Here is a 23,438-nt window from a genome sequence, read left to right as displayed (position 1 = left end):
CTGACTCAGTAGATGTTACTGTCAGAACAGAACAGTACTGACCCAATAGATGTTACTGTCAGAACAGAAAATACCTGACTCAATAGATGTTACTGCCAGAACAGAACAGACCTGACTCAATAGATGTTACTGTCAGAACAGAACATACCTGACTCAGTAGATGTTACTGTCAGAACAGAACAGTACTGACCCAATAGATGTTACTGTCAGAACAGAAAATACCTGACTCAATAGATGTTACTGCCAGAACAGAACAGACCTGACTCAATAGATGTTACTGTCAGAACAGAACATACCTGACTCAGTAGATGTTACTGTCAGAACAGAACAGTACTGACCCAATAGATGTTACTGTCAGAACAGAACAGACCTTACTCAATAGATGTTACTGTCAGAACAGAACAGACCTGACTCAATAGATGGTACTGTCAGAACATAACAGACCTTACTCAATAGATGTTACTGTCAGAACAGAACAGACCTGACTCAATAGATGGTACTGTCAGAACATAACAGTACTGACCCAATAGATGTTACTGTCAGAACAGAACAGTACTGACCCAATAGATGTTACTCTCAGAACAGAACAGACCTGACTCAATAGATGTTACTGTCAGAACAGAACAGTACTGACCCAATAGATGTTACTGTCAGAACAGAACATTACTGACCCAATAGATGTTACTGTTAGAACAGAACAGTACTGACTAAATAGATGTTACTGTCAGAACAGAACAGTACTGACTCAATAGATGTTACTGTCAGAACAGAACAGTACTGACTCAATAGATGTTACTGTCAGAACAGAACAGTACTGACCCAATAAATGTTACTGTCAGAACAGAACAGTCCTGACTCAATAGCTGTTCTCTTCTCCTCGGAACTGACACAATGCCAAGCGTCGTCTGGAGTGGTGTAAAGCTTACGCCATTGGACTCTTGAGCTGTGGAAACACTTTCTCTGGTATGATGAATAAACGCTTCACCATCTGGCAGTCTGATGGACAATTCTGGGATTTGCAGATGCCAGGAGAACGCTACCTGCTCCAATGCATAGTGCCAACTGTAAAGTTTGGTGGGGCTGTTTTTCATGGTTTGGGCCCCTTAGTTCCAGTGAAGGGAAATATTAACACTAAAGCATACAATTACATTGTAAACAATTATGTGCTTCTGTAACGGATGTGAAATGGCTAGCTTAGTTAGCGGTGGTGCGCGCTAAATAGCGTTTCAATCGGTGACGTCACTTGCTCTGAGACCTTGAAGTAGTAGTTCCCCTTGCTCTGCAAGGGCCGCGGCTTTTGTGGAGCGATGGGTAACGATGCTTCGTGGGTGACTGTTGTTGATGTGTGCAGAGGGTCCCTGGTTTGAGCCCGGGTATGGGTGAGGGGACGGTTTAAAGTTATACTGTTTAAAGTTATACACTTCCAACTTTGTGGCAACAGTTTGGATTAGGCCCTTTCCTGTTTCAGCATGACAATGCCCCTGTGCACGAAGCGAGGTCCATACAGAAATAGTTTGTCGAGATCAGTGTGGAAGAACTTGACTGGTCTGCACAGAGTCCTGACCTCAACCCCATCAAACACCTTTTGGATGAATTGGAACGCTGTCTGTGAACCAGGCCTTATCAGTGCCCGACCTCACTAATGCTCTTGTCGCTGAATGGAAGCAAGAGCCTGCAGCAACGTTCCGACAACTAGACAGTGGGGGCTGTTATAGCAGCAAAGGTGGGGACCAAATTCATATTAATGATTGTGGAATGAGATATTTGATGAGCAGGTTTCCACATACTTTTGGTCTTGTGTATCTACTTCAAAATCACCAGAGCTTTTAAATATCACATTTGTTATTTTACCAGGTAAATTGACTGAGAACACATTCTCATTTACAGCAACAACCTGGGAATAGTTACAGGGGAGAGGAGGGGGATGAATGAGCCAAATGTAAACTGGGGATTATTAGGTGACCGTGATGGTTTGAGGGCCAGATTGGGAATTTAACCAGGACACCAGGGTTAACACCCTTACTCTACTCTTACCTCTATTCTAATGATAAGTGCCATGGGATCTTTAATGACCTTAGAGAGTCAGAACACCCATTTAACATCCCCCTACACAGGGCAGTGTCCCGAATCATTGCCTTGGGGCATTGGAATATTTTTTTAGACCAGAGGAAAGAGTGCTTCCTACTGGCCTTCCAACACCACTTCCAGCAGCATCTGGTCTCCCATTCAGGGACTGACCAGGACCAAACCTGCTTCAGAAGCAAGCCAGCAGTGGTATGCAGGGTGGTATGCAGCTGGCTCCATTTGGTCAAAGCAAACATAAAACCACTGAATATGACTGGAAAACTGAAAGTGTTTCCTGGTTATGCCCTAGTATGGGATTCCTGTCATTGTTGAAAACACCTCCAACTTTCTTTCATGATGTGCGGAGGCCTACCTGAACTCTGTAGAAACATGTTTTCTCATACTGTCTGTCTTCCTCTCTCTTTATGCTCTCTGTCTGTGTTACAGATATGGATCTAGAGGAGTTTGACAACGTGACTCTGAGGTACAACGTCACCAACTGTCCATCTATCGATGAATTCCGTAACCAGGTAACCATCTGTCTCCCTATCTGACCCCCCCCCCCCCCATGCATAGGCCAGATGCCCACTCATTGATATGCTTCTATTCTATGGCTGTGCAATGAGAGATACCACTAGCCAATCAATCTAACAGAAGCAGCATGTTCAGAGTAACCATGGTCCATGGGTCTATACACATATATATAAATATATATATATATATATATATATATATATATATAAAGGAACTGTACAGTATTTGGAATGAGGATGACTGTACATCGCTTTGCATAAGTGTCTGCAAAATGACATAGCTACCATATAGTCATTACATGGAGAAAAATCAGACCTCTTATCTGAAAATGGATGACCCTCACTGAAACCCTTAACAAAGAGTTGATCTGTTTTGGAATGGGTGGCCAGTAATAAACTGGCCCTGGACATCTCTGATACGTACGCCTCTTGGCGGAGGGAACGCAACACCCTGCTACAACTCAACTCTCCATTGAGTGGAAAAGGTATGTGATCGTAGGTTTTATTAGGATTTATTTTACCTTTATTTATCCAGGTTTTTCTCATTGAGATAACATCTCTTTTCCAAGAGAGACCTGGTCCAATAGCAGCAGGGGGAACAACGTTTCAGACAAAACTATTTACATAAACTAACACAACATTAAACAAAACTATAAACACACATACAGTACAACAATAACATTTTACATTAAAAACACAAACGTCTTGACTAAAAACAGCTGGCCTAAAAACAAATACAATCTTCTATGATATATACATCGATCAAGTGTTTAAACTCCACCAACGAAACTAGATCATCACATTTTAAAATGTTCAGGAGAGAATTCCAGGACCACGGCACTAAGTAACTAAAACTACCATGACCTGTCCTAATTTTTGGTACTGTTAGAAGCAAATGAGAATGGGACCGTAATAGATATGTATTTACTGACCTGACTAAAAAAGAACAGAAATAAAATGGCATTTTACCCAATATGGCCTTATAAATCAGTGTATACAAGTGTTTAAGCCTACAATATGGCCTTATAAATCAGTGTATACCAGTGTTTAAGCCTACAATATGGCCTTAAATCAGTGTATACCAGAGTTTAAGCCTACAATATGGCCTTATAAATCAGTGTATACCAGTGTTTAAGACAACGCAAGGTCAATGACGACCAGCCAATAGGGCTATAGAAATCACAATGATGTGTTAGACGTTTCTGATTTGTAATGAACCTGAGGGCTGCATGATACACTGAATCAAGTGCTCTCAGGGTAGTGGCTGAGGCCTGCATATATATAACATCACTAAAATCTAAAACCGACAGTAATGTACATCATACCAGCTCCTTCCTGGCCTCAAAAGAAAAAGAAGCCTTATGCCGGTAATAAAATCCTATTTTCAGCTTGAGCTTCCTTATCAAGTTCTCTACATACACAGTGAAGCTCAGCTTATCATCAACCCACACACCCAAATATGTGTACACTTTAACTTGCTCTATAGTATGTCCAGCCAATGTGGTAATGACATGATTTGTAACATGCCTGGCATGTGAAAATGCCATGCATTTTGTTTTACCCGAATTTAGAATCAGCTTTAAATCATACAGATTCTGTTGTATGATGTTAAATGCTCGTTGGGTATTTTCAAAGCTAAAGATAAATTACTACCACTTGAATAAAGAACAGTATCATCTGCATAAAAATGAACATCCGCTGTTTCAATTAGATCCCCAATGTTGTTGATATACAAAATGAACAACAGTGGACCCAAAATAGAACCTTGCGGAACACCTGAGCACATCTCTATGGACTCAGATTTATAACCATCCACCATTACACATTGTGTACAATTGTATAGGTTATTTATAAACCAATCTAGTGCAAGTAATTCAACAACATTTTAACTTTTGCACTAACACAGCATGGTCCACGGTGTCAAAAGCCTTTGACAAATCAATAAAAACAGACACACAATGTAACTTCTTATCAAGAGCACAGTGGATGTTATTTAAAACCTTCAATGTTGCTGAAACAGTGCTGTGGCCAGACCTAAAACCTGATTGCATTCCATTTAAGATGTTGTTTTCTCAGAAGAAGACCTTTAGCTGCCTACTAACTAAGGACTCCAGTACCTTTAACAGTACAGACAATTTTGATATGGGTCAATAGTTGTCAAGTAGCGAAGGATCTCCACCTTTCAGGAGAGGCCGTACAAAAGCAGATTTCCATAACTTGGGGATTTCCTTTACATCAAGCGTGAGGTTAAAAATACATGTTAAGGGGGAGCAATGATGTCTGCAGCTAGGTGTAGGGTCTAGATCATCAGGACCAGGGGATTATTTTTTATCAATTTCTTTCAGGGCTTTACACACTTCTGAAACAGAGAAAGATGAAAAAGAGAACCTGGTGAAGGAGTACACAGGGGTGTCAGGTAAATTCATAGGTGGCTCAATTATACCTTTGACCTTTTCAAAAAAACTGCCTGCATCTAAGAAATGCGTATTCAAGGCTTTCAGAATGGAGGTTCTCTCAGTTACAATCTGTGTGTCTACCAACAATTGTTTGGGAAGCTGTGTATCTTTTTTGCACTCCAAACCCTTCATTACTTGCCAAAATTTGGATGGATTATTTACATTTTGTGAAATAGATTTCAGGTAGTGGTCTGCTTTCAATTTACGGATCATAGCCACACCCATATTTCGAAGACGTTTAAAAGTAATTCAATCATCTGCCAATCTAGTCCCTCTATGATTTTTTGTAAGTTCCTTAGTAAACCATGGGTTCTCTCTGCCCTTAATCCTGAATCTATTTAAAGGGGCCTATTGCATGCATCCTGGAATGCGTTGTGGAAGTAAGAAAAGGATAGTTCAACATCAGGGATTAATTCCATTCTATTCCATTCAATGCTTGATACATCATGTAAAAAACCTGGAATGTCAAACCGCTTCCAGTTTCTTTTCGTACAAGTGGAGATTTCTTAGGAATTTTACCATCTCTCACTTATGTAATTTGATATTTTGTATTCAACCTCGTTACACTGTTGACAATCTGAGTGAGATTATAGATATTGCACAGAATTTAAGTTGATCAGCGCTAGATGTTAACCAGTCCTGATTCAGATCACCCATCAGGACAAACTCAGAATTGACATTCTGTGATAACAATTTAAAAATGCAATCCAGAGAGCCAACAGTAGCAGATGGAGGTCTATAACAACAAGATACAACAATATTTAAAGTTGAGCCAAGGTTTAGGTTCAAAGACAGATACTCTATAACAACAAGATACAACAATATTTACATATACAGCACCACCACCCTTAGACTTACGATCTGTACGAAACACATTGTAACCATTTATGACAATATTTTTGTCAGTAATAGATTTTTTAAGCAAGGTTTCAGAAAGCATAAATACTGTACATCAGGGTCGGCAGTTTTTATCCATATATTCACAAAATCAAGCTTCGGCAGAAGAATTTTTACATTTATATGCAAAAACTTCAGGCCACTCTGACTACTTATTTCGAGTAAGAATGTCAGGACCTGGTTTAGACTGGACATTTCCAGACAATAGAAGCAGAAAGATAATGGCAAGTCTAGATTGAGGGTTACAACATATGGATTTACAGACAGCAGTTGAACGCGAATCCAGAGTCACCAGAGTCTTTAACGCCACATATTTCAGGAGATGTATGAAGTCCAGAGACATGGTTAAGTACCAAGAGAACAGTCCTGACACGTAAGCGCAAGAGTCCGATTTCTCCCATATTGTTCGGAGAAACTATTTTAGCTGTTCAAATCAAATCAAAATCAAATCAAATTTATTTATATAGCCCTTCTTTCATCAGCAGATTTCTCAAAGTGCTGTACAGAAACCCAGCCTAAAACCCCAAACAGCAAGCAATGCAGGTGTAGGTGGCACGGTGGCTTGGAAAAACTCCCTAGAAAGGCCAAAACCTAGGAAGAAACCTAGAGAGGAACCAGGCTATGAGGGGTGGCCAGTCCTCTTCTGGCTGTGGAACTAACAAGGGTTTCAAGTATTTTCACCAGGGGTGACAGCTTTGCGATTGGCCTATAATTATTCCAAACAGTTGGATCTCCCCCTTTTTAAAAACGTTTTTGGGATAGGAGGCAGCATTCAGAATTTTAGATGAAAAGCGTGCCCAAAGTAAACTGCCTGCTACTCAGGCCCAGAAGCTAGGATATGCATATAATTTGGATAGAAAACACTCTGAAGTTTCCAAAACTGTTAAAATAATGTCTGTGAGTATAACAGGACTGATATGGCAGGCAAAAACCTGAGGAAAATCTATCCAGGAAATGCTATTATATTGAAATGGCTGTTTTTCCATTGAAAGCCTATCCACCATACAAAGCCTTATGACCCAGTTCAAGAGCTCTGTGGCTTCCACTACATGTGACCAGCCTTTAGGCATTGTTTCAGGCTTTTACTCTGAAAACTGAGGGCGAAACACCACTTTCAGGACAGTGGAAATTTCCAGACATGAGTCCTGCGTGTGACCGAGAGCACGCCTTTCTTTTTTTTTATTTTCTATTGACGAAGCTATTGTCCGGTTGAAATATGATCGATTATTTATGACATAAACAACCCGAGGATTGATTATAAACATCGTTTGACATGTTTCTACAAACTTTTATGGTACTTTTTTAGATTTTTCTTCTGCCTGGTTACTACATGATTCCATATGTGTTATTTGATAGTTTTGATGTCTTCACTATTATTCTACAATATAGAAAATAGTCAAAATAAAGAAAAACCCTTGAATGAGTCGGTGTGTCCAAAACTATGACTGGTACTGTAAGTATTCAGACCCTTTGCTATGAGACTCAATCGAGCTCAGGAGCATCATGTTTCCATTGATCATCCTTGAGATGTTTCTACAACTTGGAGTCCACCTGTGGTAAATTCAGTTGATTTGATATGATTTGGAAAGGCACACACCTGTCTCTTAAAGGCCCCACAGTTTACAGTGCATGTCAGTGCAAAAACAAAGACATGAGGTCAAACGAATTGCCTGTAGAACTCCTGAGACAGGCTTGTGTAGAGGCACAAAAACATTTTTGTTACCAGGTGATTCTCTCTCCAGGTTTATCTATTTGTTACCAGGTGTTTGTCTCTCCAGGTGCATCTATTTGTGTATCTGTTTGTTACCAGGTGTTTGTCTCTCCAGGTGCATCTATTTGTGTATCTATTTGTTACCAGGTGTTTGTCTCTCCAGGTGCATCTATTTGTTACCAGGTGTTTGTCTCACCAGGTGTATCTATTTGTGTATCTGTTTGTTACCAGGTGTTTGTCTCACCAGGTGTATCTATTTGTGTATCTGTTTGTTACCAGGTGTTTGTCTCTCCAGGTGCATCTATTTATGTATCTATTTGTTACCAGGTGTTTCTGTCTCTCCAGGTGCATCTATTTGTTACCAGGTGTTTGTCTCTACAGGTGTATCAATTTGTTTATCTGTTTGTTACCAGGTGTTTGTCTCTCCAGGTGCATCTATTTGTGTATATATTTGTTACCAGGTGTTTCTGTCTCTCCAGGTGTATCTATTTGTGTATCTATTTCTTACCAGGTGTTTCTGTCTCTCCAGGTGTATCTATTTGTGTATATATTTGTTACCAGGTGTTTGTCTCTCCAGGTGTATCTATTTGTGTATATATTTGTTACCAGGTGTTTCTGTCTCTCATGGTGCATCTATTTGTGTATATATTTGTTACCAGGTGTTTCTGTCTCTCCAGGTGTATCTATTTGTGTATCTATTTGTTACCAGGTGTTTCTGTCTCTCCAGGTGTATCTATTTGTGTATATATTTGTTACCAGGTGTTTGTCTCTCCAGGTGTATCTATTTGTTACCAGGTGTTTGTCTCTCCAGGTGTATATATTTGTTACCAGGTGTTTGTCTCTCCAGGTGTATCTATTTGTTACCAGGTGTTTGTCTCTCCAGGTGTATCTATTTGTTACCAGGTGTTTGTCTCTCCAGATGCATCTATTTGTGTATCTATTTGTTACCAGGTGTTTGTCTCTCCAGGTGCATCTATTTGTGTATATATTTGTTACCAGGTGTTTGTCTCTCCAGGTTTATCTATTTGTTACCAGGTGTTTGTCTCTCCAGATGCATCTATTTGTGTATATATTTGTTACCAGGTGTTTCTGTCTCTCCAGTTGTATCTATTTGTGTATCTATTTGTTACCAGGTGTTTCTGTCTCTCCAGGTGTATCTATTCGTGTATATATTTGTTACCAGGTGTTTGTCTCTCCAGGTGTATCTATTTGTGTATATATTTGTTACCAGGTGTTTCTGTCTCTCCAGGTGCATCTATTTGTGTATATATTTGTTACCAGGTGTTTCTGTCTCTCCAGGTGTATCTATTTGTGTATCTATTTGTTACCAGGTGTTTCTGTCTCTCCAGGTGTATCTATTTCTTACCAGGTGTTTGTCTCTCCAGGTGTATATATTTGTTACCAGGTGTTTGTCTCTCCAGGTGTATCTATTTGTTACCAGGTGTTTGTCTCTCCAGGTGTATCTATTTGTTACCAGGTGTTTGTCTCTCCTCAGATGCATCTATTTGTGTATCTATTTGTTACCAGGTGTTTGTCTCTCCAGGTGCATCTATTTGTGTATATATTTGTTACCAGGTGTTTGTCTCTCCAGGTTTATCTATTTGTTACCAGGTGTTTGTCTCTCCAGGTGTATCTATTTGTGTATATATTTGTTACCAGGTGTTTGTCTCTCCAGGTTTATCTATTTGTTACCAGGTGTTTGTCTCTCCAGGTGTATATATTTGTGACCAGGTGTTTCTGTCTCTCCAGATGCATCTATTTGTGTATATATTTGTTACCAGGTGTTTGTCTCTCCAGATGCATCTATTTGTGTATCTATTTGTTACCAGGTGTTTGTCTCTCCAGATGCATCTATTTGTGTATATATTTGTTACCAGGTGTTTGTCTCTCCAGATGCATCTATTTGTGTATCTATTTGTTACCAGGTGTTTGTCTCTCCAGATGCATCTATTTGTGTATCTGTTTGTTACCAAGTGTTTCTGTCTCTCCAGATGCATCTATTTGTGTATATATTTGTTACCAGGTGTTTGTCTCTCCAGATGCATCTATTTGTGTATCTATTTGTTACCAGGTGTTTGTCTCTCCAGGTGTATCTATTTGTGTATATATTTGTTACCAGGTGTTTGTCTCTCCAGGTTTATCTATTTGTTACCAGGTGTTTGTCTCTCCAGGTGTATCTATTTGTTACCAGGTGTTTTTCTCTCCAGGTGTATCTATTTGTTACCAGGTGTTTGTCTCTCCAGATGCATCTATTTGTGTATATATTTGTTAACAGGTGTTTGTCTCTCCAGGTGCATCTATTTGTGTATATATTTGTTACCAGGTGTTTTTCTCTCCAGGTGCATCTATTTGTGTATCTGTTTGTTACCAGGTGTTTGTCACTCCAGGTGCATCTATTTGTGTATCTGTTTGTTACCAGGTGTTTCTGTCTCTCCAGGTGTATCTGTTTGTGTATCTGTTTGTTACCAGGTGTTTGTCTCTCCAGGTGCATCTAATTGTGTATCTGTTTGTTACCAGGTGTTTGTCTCTCCAGGTGTATCTATTTGTGTATCTGTTTGTTACCAGGTGTTTGTCACTCCAGGTGCATCTATTTGTGTATCTGTTTGTTACCAGGTGTTTGTCTCTCCAGGTGCATCTAATTGTGTATCTGTTTGTTACCAGGTGTTTGTCACTCCAGGTGCATCTATTTGTGTATCTGTTTGTTACCAGGTGTTTCTGTCTCTCCAGGTTTATCTATTTGTTACCAGGTGTTTGTCTCTCCAGGTGCATCTATTTGTGTATCTGTTTGTTACCAGGTGTTTGTCTCTCCAGGTGCATCTAATTGTGTATCTGTTTGTTACCAGGTGTTTGTCACTCCAGGTGCATCTATTTGTGTATCTGTTTGTTACCAGGTGTTTCTGTCTCTCCAGGTGTATCTGTTTGTGTATCTGTTTGTTACCAGGTGTTTCTGTCTCTCCAGGTGTACTCTACGGTGTACTCTATCATCACTGTGTTCGGCCTGGCCGGTAATGGGTTCGCCTTGTTGGTTCTGGTTAAAACGTTCCGTCAGCGTTCTGCGTTCCACATCTACATGTTGAACCTGGCCGTGTCCGACCTGCTGTGTGTCTCCACCCTGCCCCTACGGGTCCTCTACTACGTTAATAAGGTAGGACTATTTCTACCTCTTGTTTCCGGGGGGGGGGGGGGGGGGGGGGGTTGTGCTCTGTAACATAGTTTTGGCCAAACTTAATCAAAGGTGAGTTGTCGACATGCGCATTTCACTTGACTTTTACAGGTATTTTACTTCGGGGAAACATTGTCAACAATGCACCTTTGAATGAATCCCGGTCTTTAAGATGCTATTAAAATAAATGATTGTTGTGGTTGACCCTCTCCCTCAGGGTCATTGGAACCTGGGAGACTTCCTGTGCAGACTTTCGTCCTATGCCCTCTACGTGAACCTCTACTGCAGCGTGTTCTTCATGACTGCCATGTCCGTCACACGCTTCCTCGCCATCGTGTTCCCCGTGCAGAACCTGCGCCTGGTCTCAGAGCGTCGTGCCCGTCTGGTGTGTGTCTGTATCTGGGTGTTCATCTGCACTGTCTCCTCCCCCTTCCTCATGACTGGTCAACACCTCCACCCAGCCACCAATAAGACCAAGTGCTTCGAGCCTCCAGAGCGCAGAACAGGGGGCGGGCTTAAGAAGCTCATCATGCTCAACTACTTATCATTGGCTGTGGGCTTCGTCCTTCCCTTCCTGGTCATCCTGCTGTGCTACGTCGGGATCATTCGGGCCCTGCTGTCACGGCAACATACTGCACAGCGCCAGAAGGGGGCGGGGTCTAAGGCTATCCGAATGATCGTCATTGTGATGCTGGCGTTCCTGCTGTGCTTCATGCCGTACCACATCCAGCGCTCCGTCCACCTCAGCTTCCTGTCCCAGACTGCCACTTCCTGTTCAGAGCTGGTGTACATGCAGAAGAGTGTGGTGGTGACACTCTGTCTGGCTGCCTCCAACTCCTGTTTCGACCCCCTGCTCTACTTCTTCTCTGGAGAGGGCTTCAGACGACGCCTGTCAAGCTTCAGGTCCACTATCAGGACACAGAGACAACCGCAGAGACAGGGGGCACAGCCACCGCTGGGGAGGGGAACAAAGAGAGAGAGAGAACCGGTCCTACCCAGCACAGCAGAGACAAAGCGCACAGCCACTCCTGGGGAGGGGAACAAGCTATAGGGGAGAAAGAAAGAGAGTTAATCTGTCCAGTGTCTGTGTTCTTTTGCCCATCTTAATATTTTATTTTTATTGGCCAGTCTGAGATATGGCTTTTTCTTTGCAACTCTGCCTAGAAGGCCAGCATCCCGGAGTCGCCTCTTCACTGTTGACATTGAGACTGGTGTTTTGTGGGTACTATTTAACTTCTTATGGTTTAGGGGACGCTTGCGTCCCACTTGGCCAAAAGCCAGGGAAAATGCAGAGCGGCAAATTCAATTAAAATTATATAAAAATCTAACATTAAATCACACATGTAAGATACTAAATTAAAGCTACACTCGTTGTGAATCCAGCCAACATGTCAGATTTTAAAATGGCTTTTCCGCGAAAGCATAAGAAGCTATTATCTGATGATAGTACAACAGTAAACAAAGAGGGTAGCATATTTCAACCCTGCAGGCGCTACACAAAAAGCAGAAATAAAATATAAAACATGCCTTACCTTTGAGGGGCTTCTTTTGTTGGCACTCCAATATGTCCCATAAACATCACAAATTGTCCTTTTGATTGATTAATTCCCGTCCATATATATCCAAAATGTCAATTTTATTTGGCGCATTTGATCCAGAAAAAAACTGCTTCCAAATTAGCGCAACATCACTACAAAATATTAAAAAAGTTGCCTGTAAACTTTGCCAAAACATTTCAAACTACTTTTGTAATACAACTTTAGGTATTAATAATCGTTAATAATCGATCAAATTGAAGACAGGTCTATCGGTGTTCAATACAGGAAGACAACAAACCAAGCTACTTTTCAAGTCTTGCGCAACTCTCAACAGTGTTACGCAGTTCCTAGATGGCCGTACTTCTTCATTGCACAAAGGAATAACCTCAACCAAATTCCAAAGACTGGTGACATCCAGTGGAAGCGGTAGGAACTGAAAACAAGTTCCTAAGAAATATCGTTTCCCAATGAGAAAATCACTGGACAGAGACCTACTCCTTGTGAAGGGAGTAGTACATGGCGTTGTACGAGATCGTCAGTTTCTTGGCAATTTCTCACATGGAATAGCCTTCATTTCTCAGAACAAGTATAGACTGACAAGTTTCAGTAGAAAGGTCTTTGATTCTGGCCATTTTTTGTCTGTAATCGAACCCAAAAATGCTGATGCTACAGATACTCAACTAGTCTAAAGAAACCCAGTTTTATTGCTTCTTTAATCAGAACAACAGTTTTCAGCTGTGCTAACAGAATTGCAAAACGGTTTTCTAATGATCAATTAGCCATTTAAAATTATACGCTTGGATTAGCTAACACAATGTGCCATTGGAACACAGGAGTGATGGTTGCTGATAATGGGCCTCTGTACGCCTATGTAGATATTCCATAAAAAATCTGCCATTTCCAGCTACAATAGTCATTTACAACATTAACAATGTCTACATTGTATTTCCGATCAATTTGATGTTTACTTTAATGGTAAAAAAAGTTATTTTATTTAAAAAACAAGGACATTTCTAAGTGACCCCAAACTTTTGAATGGTGGTGTATTGTAACGTCTGCTTCCAACTCACATTCTGCAACACATAGATGCCCTGAAAGCAGCTCACTCTCCAACACCTAGATCCCCTGAACGCAGGACACTCTCCAACACACAGATCCCCTGAACGCAGCTCACTCTGCAACACAAAGATCCCCCGAACGCAGCTCACTCTCCAACACACAGATCCCCTGAACGCAGCTAACTCTGCAACAGAAAGATCCCCCGAACGCAGCTCACTCTGCAACACATAGATCCCCTGAACGCAGCTCACTCTCCAACACATAGATCCTCTGAACGCAGCTCACTCTCCAACACATAGATCCCCTGAACGAAGCTCAGTCTGCAACACATAGATTTCCTGAACGCAGCTCACTCTCCAACACATAGATCCCCTGAATGAAGCTCACTCTCAAACAAAGATCCCCTGAACGCAGCTCACTCTGCAACACATAGATCGCCTGAACGCAGATCACTCTGCAACACATAGATCCCCTGAACGCAGCTCACTCTCCAACACATAGATCTCCTGAACACAGCTCAGTCTGCAACACATAGATCTCCTGAACGCAGCTCACTCTCAAACACATAGATCACCTGAACGCAGCTCACTCTCCAACACATAGATCCCCTGAACGCAGCTCACTCTCCAACACATAGATCCCCTGAACGCAGCTCACTCTCCAACACCTAGATCCCCTGAACGCAGCTCACTCTCCAACACCTAGATCCCCTGAACGCAGCTCACTCTGCAACACATAGATTCCATGAACGCAGATCGCTCTGCAACACATAGATCCCCTGAACGCAGATCACTCTGCAACACATAGATCCCCTGAACGCAGCTCACTCTCCAACACATAGATCCCCTGAACACAGCTCACTCTCAAACACATAGATCCTCTGAACGCAGCTCACTCCGCAACACATAGATCCCCTGAACGCAGCTTACTCTCCAACACATAGATCCCCTGAACACAGCTCACTCTCAAACACATAGATCCTCTGAACGCAGCTCACTCTACAACACATAGATCCCATGAACGCAGCTCACTCTGCAACACAGATCCCCCTGAACATAGCTCACTCTGCAACACATAGATCCCCCGAACGCAGCTCACTCTCCAACACACAGATCCCCTGAACATAGCTCAGTCTGCAACACACAGATCCCCTGAACATAGCTCACTCCGCAACACATAGATCCCCTGAACATAGCTCACTCTGCAACACATAGATCCCCTGAACGCAGCTAACTCTACAACACCTAGATCCCCTGAACGCAGCTCACTCTCCAACACCTAGATCCCCTGAACGCAGCTCTCTCTGCAACACATAGATCGCCTGAACGCAGATCACTCTGCAACACATAGATCTCCTGAACACAGCTCAGTCTGCAACACATAGATCTCCTAAACGCAGCTCACTCTCAAACACATAGATCACCTGAACGCAGCTCACTCTCAACACATAGATCCCCTGAACGCAGCTCACTTTCCAACACATAGATCCCCTGAACGCAGCTCACTCTCCAACACATAGATCTCCTGAACGCAGCTTAGTCTGCAACACATAGATCTCCTGAACGCAGCTCACTCTCGAACACATAGATCACCTGAACGCAGCTCACTCTCAAACACATAGATCCCTAGAAAGCAGCTCACTCTGCAACACATAGATCCCCTGAAAGCAGCTCACTCTGCAACACATATATCCCCTGAACGCAGGTCACTCTCCAACACCTAGATCCCCTGAACGCAGCTCACTCTCCAACACCTAGATCCCCTGAACGCAGCTCACTCTGCAACACACAGATCCCCTGAACGCAGATCGCTCTGCAACACATAGATCCCCTGAACGCAGATCACTCTGCAACACATAGATCCCCTGAACGCAGCTCACTCTCCAACACATAGATCTCCTGAACGCAGCTCACTCTGCAACACATATATCCCCTGAACGCAGCTCACTCTCCAACACATAGATCTCCTGAACGCAGCTCACTCTCCAACACATAGATCCCCTGAACACAGCTCACTCTCAAACACATAGATCCTCTGAACGCAGCTCACTCCGCAACACATAGATCCCCTGAACGCAGCTCACTCCCCAACACATAGATCCCCTGAACGCAGCTAACTCTACAACACACAGATCCCCTGAACATAGCTCAGTCTGCAACACACAGATCCCCTGAACATAGCTCACTCCGCAACACATAGATCCCCTGAACATAGCTCACTCTGCAACACATAGATCCCCTGAACGCAGCTAACTCTACAACACATAGATCCCATGAACGCAGCTCACTCTGCAACACAGATCCCCTGAACACAGCTCACTCTCAAACACATAGATCCTCTGAACGCAGCTCACTCCGCAACACACAGATCTCCTGAACGCAGCTCACTCTCAAACACATAGATCCTCTGAACGCAGCTCACTCCGCCACACATAGATCCCCTGAACGCAGCTCACTCCCCAACACATAGATCCCCTGAACGCAGCTCACTCTCCAACACATAGATCCCCTGAATGCAGCTCACTCTCCAACACATAGATCCCCTGAACGCAGCTCACTCTGCAACAAATAGATCTCCTGAACGCAGCTCACTCTCCAACACATAGATCCCCTGAACGCAGCTCACTCTCCAGCACCTAGATCCCCTGAAAGCAGCTCTCTCTGCAACACATAGATCCCCGGATCACGGCTCACTCTGCAACACATAGATCCCCTGAACGCAGCTCACTCTCCAACACATAGATCCTCTGAACGCAGCTCACTCTCCAACACATAGATCCCCTGAACGAAGCTCAGTCTGCAACACATAGATTTCCTGAACGCAGCTCACTCTCCAACACATAGATCCCCTGAATGAAGCTCACTCTCAAACAAAGATCCCCTGAACGCAGCTCACTCTGCAACACATAGATCGCCTGAACGCAGATCACTCTGCAACACATAGATCCCCCAACGCAGCTCACTCTCCAACACATAGATCTCCTGAACACAGCTCACTCTCCAACACCTAGATCCCCTGAACGCAGCTCACTCTGCAACACATAGATCCCCTGAACGCAGATCGCTCTGCAACACATAGATCCCCTGAACGCAGCTCACTCTGCAACACATAGATCCCCTGAACGCAGCTCACTCTGCAACACATAGATCCCCTGAACACAGCTCACTCTCAAACACATAGATCCTCTGAACGCAGCTCACTCCGCAACACATAGATCCCCTGAACGCAGCTTACTCTCCAACACATAGATCCCCTGAACACAGCTCACACTCAAACACATAGATCCTCTGAACGCAGCTCACTCCGCAACACATAGATCCCCTGAACGCAGCTCACTCCCCAACACATAGATCCCCTGAACGCAGCTAACTCTACAACACATAGATCCCATGAACGCAGCTCACTCTGCAACACAGATCCCCCGAACTTAGCTCACTCTGCAACACATAGATCCCCCGAACGCAGCTCACTCTCCAACACACAGATCCCCTGAACTTAGCTCAGTCTGCAACACACAGATCCCCTGAACATAGCTCACTCCGCAACACATAGATCCCCTGAACATAGCTCACTCTGCAACACATAGATCCCCTGAACGCAGCTAACTCTACAACACCTAGATCCCCTGAACGCAGCTCACTCTCCAACACCTAGATCCCCTAAACGCAGCTCTCTCTGCAACACATAGATCGCCTGAACGCAGATCACTCTGCAACACATAGATCCCCTGAACGCAGCTCACTCTCCAACACATAGATCTCCTGAACACAGCTCAGTCTGCAACACATAGATCTCCTAAACGCAGCTCACTCTCAAACACATAGATCACCTGAACGCAGCTCACTCTCCAACACATAGATCCCCTGAACGCAGCTCACTCTCCAACACATAGATCCCCTGAACGCAGCTCACTTTGCAGATCCCAATCACTTGAATTCTGATCACCTGTTCACACACCTGTATGTCATTATCACACACTATTTACTTCAGTTCTTTGCACCCCATCACTGTGAGGTATTATTTGTTTTGTGACACATGGCTTTCAGAGCACTGGGTTTCCTGTGATTTACTCCTCCCGTGTATGATAGTTTTTACCTGCCTCACTAACGATGCCTGTTGCCTACTTCCTGCCTGTACTTTAGCCTATTGGATTTCCTGTTATCAACCTATGACCTGATCTCCCGGACTACATTACTAACATTTTTCCCTGCCTGTACTGTTGCCTGTTTGGACCCCCTGTGTATGACCTTCTGACTGCCCCTGGACCCAGCTACCTGCCTCCTCCTGTGGTCCTTTGCAATAAACACCTGCTGCACCCTGGGCTTGAAACCAGCTCTCTGTCACCCATCGTGTTCATTACATGTATATATCAGTAATTTGGCTGTACGTATTTTTAGATATCGGCCTATTGTAAATGTTGTTGCGTCACTCTCTTTATTTCAACAATAAATACAAGTACAAACAATTTTAAGCTAAGTATTATTTTGACAGGAAGTAATGGACTGTCCATTGGTCAGCACAGCAGTTGATAAAACAGGACCATGTTTGAAACACAAGTGGACCATGTTTGAAACAAGTGGTTCTGAGCTTATGTCAATATTCCACAGCTACCAGTTCCATAAATCAGGCTCTTTATCTGAGCTACTGTGTCCAACACATGTTGTTACTTACTGACCCCAGAAATATATGTTATTCTGATCATTTTTCTCAATTACATATTTTTTTTTAAAGTCAAGTTTTAAGGAAATTACAGGCATGCACTGCGTTACAAGACAAATACAGATCAATCAAGCCTGATGGTATTGTAAGTACAAAAGCAAAAGTTGCTTTCATTTAATACAAAAGACGCATGACAAGGTTTTGAAAGGCGTAATGGGATACTGTTTTACTGTGGTGTGTAAAAAATCCATCAATTTGGTTTGCACACACAGTACAAATCTGCCGCTGACTCTATGCTGTTTTTGCCCTCCGGACTGACTCTATGCTGTTTTTGCCCTCCGGACTGACTCTATGCTGTTTTTGCCCTCCGTACTGACTCTATGCTGTTTTTGCCCTCCAGACTGACTCTATGCTGTTTTTGCCCTCCGGACTGACTCTATGCTGTTTTTGCCCTCCGGACTGACTCTATGCTGTTTTTACCCTCCGGACTGACTCTATGCTGTTTTTACCCTCCAGACTGACTCTATGCTGTTTTTGCCCTCCAGACTGACTCTATGCTGTTTTTGCCCTCCAGACTGACTCTATGCTGTTTTTGCCCTCCAGACTGCCTCTATGCTGTTTTTGCCCTCCGGACTGACTCTATGCTGTTTTTACCCTCCAGACTGACTCTATGCTGTTTTTGCCCTCCAGACTGACTCTATGCTGTTTTTACCCTCCAGACTGACTCTATGCTGTTTTTACCCTCCAGACTGACTCTATGCTGTTTTTACCCTCCAGACTGACTCTATGCTGTTTTTGCCCTCCAGACTGACTCTATGCTGTTTTTGCCCTCCAGACTGACTCTATGCTGTTTTTGCCCTCCAGACTGCCTCTATGCTGTTTTTGCCCTCCGGACTGACTCTATGCTGTTTTTGCCCTCCGGACTGACTCTATGCTGTTTTTACCCTCCAGACTGCCGCTGACTCTATGCTGTTTTTGCCCTCCGGACTGACTCTATGCTGTTTTTGCCCTCCAGACTGACTCTATGCTGTTTTTGCCCTCCAGACTGACTCTATGCTGTTTTTGCCCTCCGGACTGCCGCTGCCTCTATGCTGTTTTTGCCCTCCAGACTGCCTCTATGCTGTTTTTGCCCTCCGGACTGACTCTATGCTGTTTTTACCCTCCAGACTGACTCTATGCTGTTTTTGCCCTCCGGACTGACTCTATGCGGTTTTTGCCCTCCAGACTGACTCTATGCTGTTTTTGTCCTCCTGACTGCCGCTGACTCTGTGCTGTTTTTGCCCTCCGGACTGACTCTATGCTGTTTTTGCCCTCCGGACTGACTCTATGCTGTTTTTGCCCTCCAGACAGACTCTATGCTGTTTTTGCCCTCCAGACTGACTCTATGCTGTTTTTGCCCTCCAGACTGACTCTATGCTGTTTTTGCCCTCCGGACTGACTCTATGCTGTTTTTGCCCTCCAGACTGACTCTATGCTGTTTTTGCCCTCCGGACTGACTCTATGCTGTTTTTGCCCTCCGGACTGACTCTATGCTGTTTTTGCCCTCCAGACTGACTCTATGCTGTTTTTACCCTCCGGACTGACTCTATGCTGTTTTTGCCCTCCGGACTGACTCTATGCTGTTTTTACCCTCCGGACTGACTCTATGCTGTTTTTGCCCTCCGGACTGACTCTATGCTGTTTTTGCCCTCCAGACTGACTCTATGCTGTTTTTGCCCTCCGGACTGACTCTATGCTGTTTTTACCCTCCGGACTGACTCTATGCTGTTTTTGCCCTCCGGACTGACTCTATGCTGTTTTTGCCCTCCAGACTGACTCTATGCTGTTTTTACCCTCCGGACTGACTCTATGCAGTTTTTGCCCTCCAGACTGACTCTATGCTGTTTTTACCCTCCGGACTGACTCTATGCTGTTTTTGCCCTCCGGACTGACTCTATGCTGTTTTTACCCTCCGGACTGACTCTATGCTGTTTTTGCCCTCCGGACTGACTCTATGCTGTTTTTGCCCCCCGGACTGCCGCTGACTCTATGCTGTTTTTTGTTTGTCGCACCCTTCTCTGTAAACCCTAGACGCTGGCGTGCCTGAAAATCCCAAGAGGTCGGAAACTGGAACCTGCACGCATGGCACCGACAATCATACCACGCTCAAAATCGCTTAGGTCACCTCAATCGAACAGTAACTGAATGCCTCAATGCCTGCCTGCTTTATATAGCAAGCCACGACCACGTGACTCACTGTCTGTAGCAGCAATTTCATTATCGTGAAATGAAATCGTGAAAGGGGTGGTGTACCTAATAAACTGAGTATGTATACTGTATATAATGGAGGTGTGTGTGTGTGTGTGTGTGTGTGTGTGTGTGTGTGTGTGTGTGTGTGTGTGTGTGTGTGTGTGTGTGTGTGTGTGTGTGTGTGTGTGTGTGTGTGTGTGTGTGTGTGTGTGTGTGTGTGTGCGCGTTCTGATGATATGTATTTATTATTGGACAGTGTCTTATACCAGTATGTGAATAAAGTTTGACCTGAACTGTCTGGTAACTATCATCATATGAATGTTTGGGGACACCCAGTGGCCAGCGTATGACACTGCATGTAACAACCACTAACTCATAGTAGTCTACAGTGTACACACCAGTCAGTCAGCATATAGAAGTCTTTAATTCCCTCAGTGGTCAGAGAACACGGTGAGTACAGAAGAATGGGTCGGAGGTCAAAGGTCATGGTGAGGACAGAAGAATGGGTCAGAGGTCACGGTGAGGAGAGCAGGTATAGATGGATAGAGGAAGACTACAGCAGGATCATACACAGCATAATGCTCTCACATTATTTAACATGTTTTTTTACAAAAGGATAGATTTAGATTTTTTGGGGCAGGGACATATGCAGGATGCTACCCTCCACAGCATGGCCGCTCCAGATCAAAACTCCAAACCAACAACCTGATTTTGACCAAAATTATCAGGAGAGATTACTGCTACCAATATTTTATTTTTCCAAGTTACATGAAGGGTGCTCTAGCAAACAACAAAGCAGAGACCTGAGGACACCATCCAACCTGGAACTGAGTGAGTAGTGTTTGGTCTGATGCTATTTTGAAAGAAAAGAAGAAAAAGCTAAATGAAAGTACATTACAATGATATATTTTACTTAATGGGGACTGAATGCTGAGTTGAGGCTGCCAGGCTTGCAAGGACATGCCAGATAAAATTTTATTTTGCACTAAGGTGTGACGTAAAAGGCCTTTGGGCCCAACTAGTGTCAGGAGTATTTGAAGCGTCCTCTGAAGCCCCCCTCCTGCTGTTCAAAGACCAGTCACTGTCATTTTCTATAAGAAATCTGCCTCCAGAAATAAAAGCTTCTCCCAAGTGGGTGTGACACCTGCTCCTGTTGCCTGCTGAACTGCTGCTTGGATTCCATCTGGTGATCTGTTCACCGTCTGGCCTGGCCTGTCTCCCCCTGTCTGGTACAGGTACCTCCACCACACTCACCCCTCTCTCCCTGGCCTGTCTCCCCCTGTCTGGTACAGGTACCTCCACTACACTCCCCCTCTCTCTCCCTGGTCTGTCTTCCTCTGTCTGGTACAGGTACCTCCACCACACTCCCCCCTCTCTCCCTGGCCTGTCTCCCCCTGTCTGGTACAGGTACCTCCACCACACTCCCCCCTCTCTCCCTGGCCTGTCTCCCCCTGTCTGGTACAGGTACATCCACCACACTCCCCCCTCTCTCCCTGGCCTGTCTCCCCCTGTCTGGTACAGGTACATCCACCACACTCCCTGACCCTGTCCACAACCATGGCGATCCTGTTTGCAGTGGTTGCCCGCAGCAGCACCATCCTGGCGAAACATGCGTGGTGTGGCGGTAATTTCCTGGAGGTGACAGAACAGATCCTAGCTAAGATACCATCCGAGAACAACAAGCTCACCTACAGCCATGGCAGGTAGGGAAAACACTCAGACAGCCACACACATATCCGCCTGGAGTTGGATAGTCCTGTTCTACTTGTAGTGTATGTATGTTAATGTGACCGTGAAGATCAAATCAGACTGAGTATCTATCTGACTGAGCATGTTGTCTTCTCCTTCAGCTATCTCTTCCACTACATCTGCCATGACAGAATCATATATATCTGTATCACTGACGACGTGAGTATACAGGCTTTAGTTTTAATGTGTGAGTATGTAGTGTGCTTTGGTGTATCTCTGTATCTGAGTAATTTGCAATTCTATATGGATGTGCTGCAAGATCTTTTTGTTGTCAACCGTTAACCCCCTAGAGTTGATGTCTGCGCACCCACTGACATCTAGTTAGCATAATACATCACATCAACATCAGGCTTTAAGTTGCGGCCTTCCGCATCTGCGGTGAAAGGTGGCAAAGCCACAGTGGTGTTTGTCAGTGCATGAGACTTCCTGAAAATCAGTTTTCTTACAAAAACGTCTGTAGCATCCCAACGGTTTGGCCTAGAAAATAATGACCACAATATGGAAAGATGAGACTCTTACAAACACTATAGTGTTCTCCATTTTACTCTACGACCCCCATGTCTGAAGTCGGTACCACCGATCTGCAACTTCAATCTGTAGCGTCAGAACAGTTTGCACTACACAATAATATGACCCCACTATGGAAAGGTGATATTCTCACGAACACGTTGGTTGGTTTGATCTAGAACACCCACAAGCCTCGTCTGAAGGTAGCTCGGAATGGAAGTATAAACTGAGTGTACAAGACATGAGGAAAACCTTCCTAATATTGAGTTGCACCCCCTTGTACCCTCAGAACAGCCTCAATTTGTTGAGGGCATGCACTCTACAAGGTGTCGAAAGTGCTCCACAGGGATGCTGGCCCATGTTGACTCCAATGCTTCCCATAGTTGTGTCAAGTTGGTTGGTAGTGGATCTCTACTCCAAATAGCTCGTTCCATCTCATCCCACAGATGATCAATTGTATTGACATCTGGTGACTGGGCAGGCCACTGCTGTAAGCAGAATTCACTGTCATGCTTGTGGAACCATTCCTGTATAGTCCTCACCTTGTGGCATGGGGCATTATCCTGTTGAAAAAATCTATTTGCAGATGGATACACTGCTGCCATGAAGGGACGCAGCTGATTGGCATTGATCAGATATCTTGTGTCATTCAAAGGTTGCTCCACTTTTATCAAGGGGCCCAATGTGTGCCATGAAAACACACCACCAGCCTGCAATGTTGACACGCGGCATGATGGATACATGTACTCATGGCATTCTCCATAACCTAGACCTCCCATAACAACGTGATGTACTCATGGTATTCTCCATACCCTAGTCCTCCCATCACAACATGATGGATACATGTACTCATGGTATTCTCCATACCCTAGT

General features: G+C 44.0%; 1 protein-coding gene across 1 annotated transcript in view; it reads left to right on the top strand.

Annotated features, from left to right (window-relative positions):
• LOC110504460 (cysteinyl leukotriene receptor 1-like) overlaps nucleotides 1-14,378 on the top strand; it is a 30,376-nt gene extending 15,998 nt beyond the window's left edge. The window contains exons 2-4 of the mRNA XM_021583218.3: nucleotides 2,512-2,594; nucleotides 10,621-10,806; nucleotides 11,042-14,378. Coding sequence (XP_021438893.2) covers nucleotides 2,514-2,594; nucleotides 10,621-10,806; nucleotides 11,042-11,875 — 1,101 coding nt within the window. The 5' untranslated portion in view covers nucleotides 2,512-2,513 and the 3' untranslated portion in view covers nucleotides 11,876-14,378. The remainder of the gene's footprint in view (nucleotides 1-2,511; nucleotides 2,595-10,620; nucleotides 10,807-11,041) is intronic.
• Nucleotides 14,379-23,438: the final 9,060 nt, after the last annotated feature.

Source organism: Oncorhynchus mykiss, chromosome 25, assembly GCF_057628025.1.
Source record: "Oncorhynchus mykiss isolate SJ-2025 chromosome 25, ASM5762802v1, whole genome shotgun sequence".
NCBI classification, from domain to species: Eukaryota; Metazoa; Chordata; class Actinopteri; order Salmoniformes; family Salmonidae; genus Oncorhynchus; species Oncorhynchus mykiss.
Note: the sequence above shows the minus strand (reverse complement) of the source record. Positions and strands in the feature narration are given on the sequence as shown.